Consider the following 9,603-nt stretch of genomic DNA (forward strand, 5'->3'; position numbering starts at 1 on the left):
TTCAAAATTATTTATAAAAAGTAATTAATTGTATATTGAATGTACTTAGCCTTAAAAGGTATTGTTATAAAACAATATCTTTGAACGACTATGTATTTTTTATAACAATTCCCGAAATTATTATCTTCAAAATAAAGTAATATGAAATAGAATTGTATTTATTTCTTTTGCGTTCTCTTTTTCAGTTTAAATAATTTTATAAATTCTAAAAGTATAGTTTTTTTTATTATAAAGAATAGGTTTTTAGAAAAAACTATAAAGAATAGTAAAAAAATATAAAAATATAGTTTAAAAAAGAAGTAACTAATTTACAAATTATGTCAGTTGAAGAAGAAGTTAAAGAAATTAATATTCAATGCGAAAGAGAAGGATTTTTTCCAGTGGATTATTCTATTCACAGGCAACGGCAAGTGTTTAATAAATACTTTCAACAAGTATATGATATGAAATGGAATAAAATTGGAGAATTGAAGAAGAGTAAAAAGATAACTGGGATTGAACTTTTAATGAATGGACAAGTTATGAAGAATGGAATGCAAAAAATGAAAGACAATGAGAATAAAGTGACAATGAGAATAACTTTTGACCATCAGTATATTCATCAAATTTGTCCAGAATTTAGAAAAATGATAGAAGAATATAAAAATGATGTACTACAACAAGAAGTTAAAGAAATGGAAATCAGCATTGAAGATGAAGAAGAGAATAGTAATAGTAAAACTTCTGATGATAGTCAAGAGGAATTAACTGATGAATATATAAAAGAACAAGAGAAACTTCTTCATTCAATCAAAAAAGAAAAAGAAGAAACGTTAAAAGAAGAGGATAATGAAAAAATATTAAAAGAAGAAGATAATGAAAATAATACAAATGAAAATGAACAAAGTGAAGAAATTGATACAGTTGAAAGAAGAAAAGAAAGAACTCTTTCAGTTATACAGTACAAAAGACTTAGAGCTATTAATTATATTCGTATAGAAAAATTATTTGAAGAACCATTTCTTCCAATGCACCAAAGTTTTTTTGTATTTGAATTTTGTGTTTATGCAATACAATTTGGACAATGGGAAACAACAAGAATATTTCAAAGTTATAAATCAATTAATGTTGAAAAATTAGAAAATCCATTAGATTCTTTTAAGCCATTTGGACATCTTGTTATAAAATTACAAAATAAAAGTGAAATGGGACTATTTTTTTATGATGAAATATATGGAGAAATGATAGAAATTAATCAAAATAATTGTAATCATATCTTTTGTTCTAAAAGAGAAAAATTCATTGATGTTTATATTTCATTTAAAGGATCAATTCCTTTCTTAAGAAAAACTTCTCCTATGCATTTAACTCATGACCAAATGAGAATTGAAAATTATTTTCAACACTCTATTCTTCCTTGTTGGGAATCATTTGAGTCTTCAAGATTACAAGTTATTTGTATTTCTATTCATCCAAGTTCATGGAAAAATATTCATGAAGTAATTAGACAATGTTCAATCTCTCAATCAGACCTTAAAATATCTAATGAACAATCATTTTCAAAATTATTAAAAAAGAAAGATTATACTATTCCAAAATCATTTGAATTTGGATGGGAATGGATGATTGAAAAATTATTACAAGAAAATATTATTGTTCCAAGTCAAATTACACAGGAATTTATTAATGAAATAAACAAATATTCATTTAATGAATATAATCTTCATTTTAGATTCTTATTAAATACAATTGAAACAAATAAATATCATCGTGCTTTTGATGTTATGAAATTAATTCCATCTAAAAAAGATTCTTCAATTGATTTTACTAAAAAAATATTTTGTGTACAAATAACACCTTCATCTATTACTTTTCTTCCACCAAAAATACGTTCATATTCAGGTGAATTTTATTTAAAAAATACTTGTTTTTTAAAATTATGTGAAGGAAATGGTAATTTTATTTTAATTCAATTTAATAAAGAAGATTCTATGACAAATGAATATTTAATGACTGTAATGAATAATGTTGTTACAAAACCATTTAAAATGATATTTAGTAATTCAACATATGACTTATATTGTTTTCTTCTTACAACAAATTGTGTAATTTATATAAAAAAAGGAATAACAATTGACATATCAAGAAAAGATATGGCATTTAGTTGTATTAATGATCAAAATCAAATGTGGTTATTTAATCAAATTGTTGAATTATGTAAAATAGATATGAAGGATTCTCATGATCAAAAAGATGGTATTAATAGAGTAAATGATTATTGGAAACATATTCAAAGTTTGTATGAACTATATGGAAGAGGAGAATATATTGATCGGACAAGTTTAGATACTTATCGTTATTTAAAATTGATGAGTATTTATAACAAATATAAGAATAGATTAGATTGTGATTGGAAAGTTGATTATATTCTACCTCGCCAAAAATGGGAATTTTTTAGAGACTTTAGTGATCCTACTCTTCGTAAATTATCTCTTAAAGGTGAAATGAAACCATCTCTTTCTTTACAAAAAATTATGATTGCTTTTGGGGTTGATCCAATTACTATAAATTGTCTTATTAAACCAAGAATTGATATTGTTGATTCAATAACATATGACATTTATAACTTGATTAGGTATATCAATTTAAATCATTTAAAAAATATTCATTTGATTTATTATCCACCTGTAAATCATTGATAATTTTTTATTATTTATTTTTTTTTAGAAATATCCAAAAAAAAATAAAATTTAGAGATTACAGAATATATATCATTTTATTTTTGAAAATGGCATTATCTTATCTCTCATTTTTCTCGAATCCCTTTATATCTTATTCACCTAAATGAAGAGATGAAAGTGGTAATTCTATTTTAAATTTCTTAATTTATTAATTCATTATTTTTTTATTTACTTTCAAAAATTATGGGTTGGATATTTTTATTATTATTAAATTACTTATCATAACACTCAATCATTATTCTTCCACTTTTCACTTTTCAAAATGAAATTTTTTCTCTATTAAATAAACAAATAATTTTAACTATATTATTTTATAAATAATACAATAGAAAAATCATATAATAAGATCTTACAACTAGTGTTACTTAACTTTATTTTACATGAGTCCTCAAAGTATTGTATAACTTAATTAAATATAATAAGAACTATTCTAAATATAAATTTTTAAATTAAACAACAATAATTAATAAACACCTATTTTACTTTTTTTTAAACAAATCAAACAAGTGTTCCTTATTTTAACTTAACTTGTTTGTAAACTAAATTCTCATGACTTTTTAAAAAAACCCATTAAAGGAAAGAACAAAAAGTTATGTAAAAGAAGGAAAAAACGTGAAAAGAAAGAGTGTCTATAAAGTAATAAATAATTTTATTTAATTAGTAGAGGTATTAACAAAAATAATGCAAAGGATATTTTAAATAAAATAAAAAGATAAAACGAATCAAGTTTTTGGTTATCAGTTTAGAAAAGATTACTTTCAATTAACATAATAAACAACACTCAATAAATATTTCTTAAACAAAGCTAGTAAAAAAATATTTGATCTCTTTAAGATTGAATATATTGAAAGAATGTAATCAAGAACTAAAGAGAACTAAATGTCTTGCATATTCTGGATACATGGATAACAAAAGAATTATACATGTTTCAATTAATGCTATAATTAAAAGAAAGAGAAAGATTTAAAAACAAAAGAAACCTACTATTAAAAAAAATTAGGGGAAAGAACTTAAAAAAAAAAAGATAAAAATAATATAATAAAAATAAATGAATAAAAGATGAATAACAATATACAAATGATAAATAATTGTTCTACTGTAATAAACCACTATAATAAGATTCTATAATAAATTTAATAGATGAGTCCCAAGTGAGATATTCAATACATTCACAAAGACGAATTAATAAAATATGATTATTCATATCAACTAATATACTTTGATAAATATAATTTAAATGTGTTAAAAAATTATTTAGACAATGTAAATCTTTTGATAATTTTATTCTAACTCCTTCACAACTTAAAGAAATTTTAAGCATTTCACCACATAACTCATTTTCTTCTTTATCATTTTCTTTAGAAATACCATTAAGAATAATAAATAATAATAAATCATTTTCTTCAAGTAATTTTAATATTAATTCAGAAGAATGAGTTGATATTAAAGAATAAAGACAATCTAATGCCATCATATATATTGAATACTTTAATTGATATTGAAATAATTTAATTATTAATTTATAACTCCCCATTAAAAGAAATGTAACAGGATCACTTCTTGTTAAAATTGATAATACTCCTATTGTACTTTCTAATGATGATGATTCAATTAATATATTCTTTTGTAAAATATTTAAAAATTCATTATTCTTTAATGTTTCTTCTACAGCTGTTCTTCCACTTTCTAAGTATAACCAAACTGAATGAATTGTTTTATCATATAATTCTTGTTTACAAACCATTTCAAAAATCATTTCAGTTTCATTTTGTTCAACAGGACCATCAACAAGGACATGAAGTGGACATGGGAATTTTAAACCTTTCATCTTAAGTTGCATCATTCTTGTTTTTCTTAGTTTTTTAGTGTGTCTTAAAATACCCTTTCTTTCCTTTTCTATTTTTATCTTTCTATTTTTCTTTTCATTTTACGCATTTTTAGATGAACGTTTTTATTGTTTATTCTCCTTTTCTTTAGTTTTTTTATTAGTCCTTTTTACTATTTCTTTGATTCTTCTTTTAGATTTCTTTCTTTTTTTAGTTTTTTCCTAACGAAAGAAATTGTATATTAATCTCTTTTTCTTTTCCCGTTCATTAGGTCATAATATATTCATTTTCTATTCAATTATATCTCTTTGTTGGTTTGCTATTTTAGGAAGAATCAATAAAAAAGATATTTTTGTCTGTTTCTAATTTTTGACTTGATTAAATTTTGAAGTTCTTGTTTACTAATACTGTTAGTTGTTACTGTTGTTGAATACCTTTATTTTTGTTTTATATAACGAAGGAAAATTTGTGAGACTTTCTAAATTTAATTATTCGAATTATATTTTTTATATCTTATATTCATATCTACTGACTGATAATGGTTTTAGTTATTTCTTCTTCTTTTTTAGCAAGAACTTATTCATTTAGTAATAACATTACTTTTGTTAACAACGTCTATTAAAGAGTTTCTTCTATGATTTCTTTGATAAGGCATTATGTTTTTGTTATATCTTCGAAGAAAACTACAAATAGATTTTTGTTATAATATTATCTATTATCTTTTCGACAGTATTAATATCTTTGTTTCATTTAAAAAGTAACGATAATATTTCCTCTAAAAATAAAACAAACTATAGTTGAATAGACTAATCTCACTTGTGACATAAGTATAAAACACTATAAAATTATAAAAATAAGCAAATTATTTAAAAATAATTTTATTATTAAACACTCACTTTCTTTATGTTTCAACTTCTTTTTTTATATAACTTTTTTTACTTATACTTTTTTGTATTGAAACTAAACATTCTTTATAACAAATTCAGAATATTATATTAAACTAATCTTTAGAATCTTTGTTGAAATGAATTCTCAAAATAGATACCATAAAAGATTCTAACAAAGTATTGAATCAAACGTATCGTTAGAAGTGTCCTTTTTAAAACAATGGTTGTGTAACTATCAAATATCATTATTTGAAAAATTATTATTCTTATTCTTATTTAACATAACTCTTTTATACTAACTATACCATTCTATACTAAGTCTGATTACAATGAGTTGTATTTAATACTTTATTTTATTAATGGCTTAACATAAAATATATACAAGATAATCAGTAATTGGTTATACGAAGATAACACCTTATTCATAGTTTTTTTTTATTGTTCAAATTCTTAAAACAATTCTACTTAGAGTTAATAAAAAGTAAAATATCTAATTTAAACAAGAAGTTTCTCAAAGAATAAATCTTTTACAATATCTATAGCATTTATGCTAGATAAATTTTATATTCATATCCTCCAAACCTTTTTTTTTGAATGAAAAGTACTTTTGTATCTAAATGAATTGTTTCTTTTATTCTTTTAATATAAAAATAAAATACTTCAATTTATATAAAGTAAAATAACTTACAAATTAAAATTAAAAATAAAGAGTTTTCAAATCACTTAAAAGTTTTGACATATTAAAAATAAGTAGATTCAATTATACTTCTCTAAGCAAAACTAATATTAAAAAAAATTAAAGAAATGAAAAGTTAAAGAACGTTCAATAAATAACAACTCCTTTTATTGACGAGTACATTAATAAAGAGTAATATCAATATTCTATAAATATCTTTCGTTTGAGAAATATTAATTAATATTTATACATCTTTAAATATTAAAAATATATGCTTTTTTCATTATTGTTATTGGTGAATATTTTATGATATCATGAAACAATTCTTTTATAAGAAATCATTATTAAGAAAGAGTATCTTTATGACCACTAAAACAATCTCATGATATTTTTTTAATTAAAATTGAATAATAAAATAATGATATATTTTTAATTCATATGTAAATAAAAAAAATGAAAAGAAAAAAAGAAAACCCTTTTATTAAAAAAAATCTGAAATAATTAATAAACTATGCTCAAAAGAATAGAAAGAGAACAAAGAAAAGATAATGAGACAGACGTAAAGCCAAAAGCCCCATGGTCAAGATGTTTGATTTTAGCATCACGTGGAGTATCAGCAAAGCAAAGATATTTAATGCAAGATCTTATTGCAATGATTCCACATAACAAAAAAGAACCAAAATTTGATGACAAACGACATTTTCATGAAATTGCAGAAATATGTGATTTAAGAAATTGTGATACATGCATTTTCTTCGAAAACAGAAAACACACTGATTTATATCTATGGTTTTGTTGTGCACCACATGGACCTTCTATTAAGTTTTTTGTAGAAAATATTACGACTATGTCTAATTTAAAATTAACAGGAAATGCTTTAAAAGGTTCAAGACCAATTATTAGTTTTGGTGCTGAGTTTGAAGCAAGTAATGAAAATAAAATTATAAAAGAAATATTATCAAAAATTTTCCATGTAGAACAAAATTATCCAAAATCAAAACCATTTATTGATCATATATTACAATTCTCTATTGTTGATGATCGTATTTGGATGAGGAATTATCAAATTGTTGATGGAAGTGGCAATGAAAAGTTATCACTTGTTGAAATTGGTCCAAGATATTGCATGAGATGTATAAAAATACTTGCTGGTTGTTTTAGTGGATCAGTTGTGTATTTAAATGAAAAATATGTCTCTCCTAATGTTATTCGTTCTATGGAACGTCGTGAAGCTCAATTATCTGCTGCTCGTTCTAAACAAATAGCAAAAGAAAAGAGTGAAGAACAAAAAAATATTGTTGAGAAGAAATCAATTTTAGATGAAGTATTTGAAAATGAAGTGAAGATTGAAGATGACGAGAAAGAAAATAAAGAGAGTTCTAATTAATCAAGTAAGATTAGTTATGAGTAATTTGATTGCTTTTACTATTTTTTGTTATTTTATTTTATTTATAAAAAACCCTCTTAAAAAATGATCAAAATATTCACACACTAACACTCTATGTTAAAGACAAATACATTACTAATTCTAGTATTACTTTCAACTATATTAGAAGCAAAAACTATACAATTTTTCCGCCCAAATTATAATAATATGACACTTAGTATTACTGAAGAGGCAATAGACTATCTCAAAGAAATTCATAGTTTGATTCCTGTTACTGTCATTGGACCAAGAAAATCTGGGAAATCATTTCTATTAAATTCTTTAACGAAAACTTCTGGGTTTGAGTTAGGACATGGTTCATTACCTCAAACAAAAGGAATTGAATTTCTTAAAAAAAAAATATATAATAAAGAACATGAAGTTATTTATTTTGATACTGAGGGATTATCAAGTAATCCATTAGGATTTGATAAAAACATTGTCTTATTTGGTTTAATGGGAAGTTCTCATTTAATCATTAATGTTAGAAATGAATTATTATTTAACGATGTATTGTCTTTATCATTGATGTCACAATTGGCTCAATATTATCATCAACATCATATCTCCTCATTCCATTTTCCAATACTGACTTGGGTTGTAGAAGATTATAATCAAATCATGAAAATGAATGAACACGATCTTCTTTTTAATCATTTCTTAAAAGAAAAAGATAATCCTGATAACGAATCATTAATAACTGAGTACAATGAAATTATACAAACTATTAAACAACTCTTCCCTGTTCAAAGATTATTTGTCATACCTGAACCTATTGATGATCATTACCAATTTACTAACTTGGACAATATTAAATATGATATACTTAATCAACAATATCGCAATAAAATAGAAGAATTAAAACAATGGATTTTTACATCTGAACCATTCAAATTACATGAAATAGTTACAGGTGAACAATATGGAAATTATGCTAAGAATTTTATCAACGAATTAATGAAAGAAAAAATAAGTCCATTAGTTTCTCATATCGCTGAATATTTTGGAGAAAGTCTTTTAAAAGAAGTTTTAGATAAATACAATCAGCGTATGGGCGCTATTATATTACCAGCTGATTTAGATTATATTCAAGAAAAGAAAGAATTATATGCAAATGAATCCCTTTCTTTATTTGATAAACAAATGTATGGATTAGATACTTTATTATCAACACAATCATTACGTACTAAACTCATTAATTCTATAAATGAATCATTTCAATTATATATATTCTCTAATGAACAAAAAAGTCATTCTTTTAATTCAGGTGTTATGGAAGAGTCATTAATGATTATCAAAGATAAGTCAAAGTCAGTGGCAGTCACAATGAAAGATGTTGTCTTAAATCATTACCAAAAATATTCTGTTGGTCCTACAAAACAATATTATTTTAAATTATTAAAACGTCAACTTGATCTTATTACTGATGATATGAGATGGGATGTATTAATTAGTGTTTTATTATGTTTCTTTATTGCATTCTTAATAATGAAATTTACTAGAATGAATTTCTGTAAATCATTAACTTTAAGTATTATTGCATTTGCTATATTAACCTTATTCATGATATTTTCAGTATGGCAACTATCTATATTAGATACTATCAAATTATTGTTCTTTGCTGTTACTGGATTATCTCAATCACAAATACTTATCATTCTTACCTGCTTCTGTTGTTTAGTGATTTTTTCCATTTTTTAAATTAATTAATTAACTTATTCGCTTTATTTTATTCTCTTTTTTCTAAACAAAAAGAAAAATCTTCAAATCTTTAGAAGTATTGACATTATGGAGAATATTATGAAATTCCTTCATTTAATAAATGACTTAAAACATATCCCAAGAACAGGATGGGTTTATAACAATGTCCCTAATCCTGAAAGTATTAGTGATCATATGTATCGTATGGCTATTTTGGCTATGATTTTTTGTCCAAGTCATTTAGATAGAAGTCATGCAGTTATGGTCTCTTTATGTCATGACATGGCAGAGGCGCTTATTGGGGACATAACACCAAATGACCCAGTCACTCCAGAAGAAAAACATAAACGAGAATTAGTTTGTTATG

The 9,603-nt window shown here is 23.3% G+C and overlaps 5 protein-coding genes across 5 annotated transcripts in view, besides 26 other annotated features; 4 read left to right on the plus strand and 1 right to left on the minus strand.

Moving 5' to 3' along the window:
* Nucleotides 1-185: 185 nt before the first annotated feature.
* Nucleotides 186-296: a sequence feature (AT_rich).
* Nucleotides 297-317: 21 nt separating this feature from the next.
* Nucleotides 318-2,678, plus strand: EDI_139030 (uncharacterized protein; the record flags this gene model as incomplete). The annotated part of the gene is made up of 1 exon (XM_001739536.1): nucleotides 318-2,678. One exon carries the CDS (start codon nucleotides 318-320, stop codon nucleotides 2,676-2,678), a length of 2,361 nt encoding a protein of 786 aa, XP_001739588.1.
* Nucleotides 793-924: a microsatellite.
* Nucleotides 1,885-1,920: a sequence feature (AT_rich).
* Nucleotides 1,934-1,961: a sequence feature (AT_rich).
* Nucleotides 2,678-2,732: a sequence feature (AT_rich).
* A 115-nt stretch (nucleotides 2,733-2,847) lies between these two features.
* Nucleotides 2,848-2,891: a sequence feature (AT_rich).
* Nucleotides 2,892-2,912: 21 nt separating this feature from the next.
* Nucleotides 2,913-2,935: a sequence feature (AT_rich).
* Nucleotides 2,936-2,997: 62 nt separating this feature from the next.
* Nucleotides 2,998-3,065: a sequence feature (AT_rich).
* Nucleotides 3,066-3,125: 60 nt separating this feature from the next.
* Nucleotides 3,126-3,191: a sequence feature (AT_rich).
* A 166-nt stretch (nucleotides 3,192-3,357) lies between these two features.
* Nucleotides 3,358-3,380: a sequence feature (AT_rich).
* Nucleotides 3,381-3,410: 30 nt separating this feature from the next.
* Nucleotides 3,411-3,431: a sequence feature (AT_rich).
* A 231-nt stretch (nucleotides 3,432-3,662) lies between these two features.
* Nucleotides 3,663-3,808: a microsatellite.
* A 5-nt stretch (nucleotides 3,809-3,813) lies between these two features.
* Nucleotides 3,814-4,563, minus strand: EDI_139040 (uncharacterized protein; the record flags this gene model as incomplete). Its single annotated transcript, XM_001739537.1, has 1 exon — nucleotides 3,814-4,563. One exon carries the CDS (start codon nucleotides 4,561-4,563, stop codon nucleotides 3,814-3,816), a length of 750 nt encoding a protein of 249 aa, XP_001739589.1.
* Nucleotides 3,943-3,977: a sequence feature (AT_rich).
* Nucleotides 4,096-4,145: a sequence feature (AT_rich).
* Nucleotides 4,193-4,246: a sequence feature (AT_rich).
* Nucleotides 4,330-4,364: a sequence feature (AT_rich).
* Nucleotides 4,564-4,603: 40 nt separating the features above from the next.
* Nucleotides 4,604-4,764: a microsatellite.
* A 620-nt stretch (nucleotides 4,765-5,384) lies between these two features.
* Nucleotides 5,385-5,435: a sequence feature (AT_rich).
* A 627-nt stretch (nucleotides 5,436-6,062) lies between these two features.
* Nucleotides 6,063-6,141: a sequence feature (AT_rich).
* A 196-nt stretch (nucleotides 6,142-6,337) lies between these two features.
* Nucleotides 6,338-6,382: a sequence feature (AT_rich).
* Nucleotides 6,383-6,494: 112 nt separating this feature from the next.
* Nucleotides 6,495-6,564: a sequence feature (AT_rich).
* Nucleotides 6,565-6,620: 56 nt separating this feature from the next.
* Nucleotides 6,621-7,496, plus strand: EDI_139050 (ribosome biogenesis protein BRX1, putative; the record flags this gene model as incomplete). Its single annotated transcript, XM_001739538.1, has 1 exon — nucleotides 6,621-7,496. One exon carries the CDS (start codon nucleotides 6,621-6,623, stop codon nucleotides 7,494-7,496), a length of 876 nt encoding a protein of 291 aa, XP_001739590.1.
* Nucleotides 7,042-7,078: a sequence feature (AT_rich).
* A 39-nt stretch (nucleotides 7,497-7,535) lies between the features above and the next one.
* Nucleotides 7,536-7,568: a sequence feature (AT_rich).
* Nucleotides 7,569-7,610: 42 nt separating this feature from the next.
* On the plus strand, nucleotides 7,611-9,236 carry EDI_139060 (uncharacterized protein; the record flags this gene model as incomplete). The annotated part of the gene is made up of 1 exon (XM_001739539.1): nucleotides 7,611-9,236. One exon carries the CDS (start codon nucleotides 7,611-7,613, stop codon nucleotides 9,234-9,236), a length of 1,626 nt encoding a protein of 541 aa, XP_001739591.1.
* Nucleotides 7,885-7,907: a sequence feature (AT_rich).
* Nucleotides 8,917-8,939: a sequence feature (AT_rich).
* Nucleotides 9,228-9,249: a sequence feature (AT_rich).
* Nucleotides 9,250-9,323: 74 nt separating this feature from the next.
* The window catches only part of EDI_139070 (uncharacterized protein), a gene marked incomplete at both ends in the record, with an annotated part of 390 nt that continues 110 nt past the window's right edge, over nucleotides 9,324-9,603 (plus strand). The window contains one exon of the mRNA XM_001733426.1: nucleotides 9,324-9,603. This exon is cut by the window's right edge and continues 110 nt beyond it. Coding sequence (XP_001733478.1) covers nucleotides 9,324-9,603 — 280 coding nt within the window.

This window comes from Entamoeba dispar, genomic scaffold (genome assembly GCF_000209125.1).
Source record: "Entamoeba dispar SAW760 scf_1105229462229 genomic scaffold, whole genome shotgun sequence".
NCBI classification, from domain to species: domain Eukaryota; phylum Evosea; order Mastigamoebida; family Endamoebidae; genus Entamoeba; species Entamoeba dispar.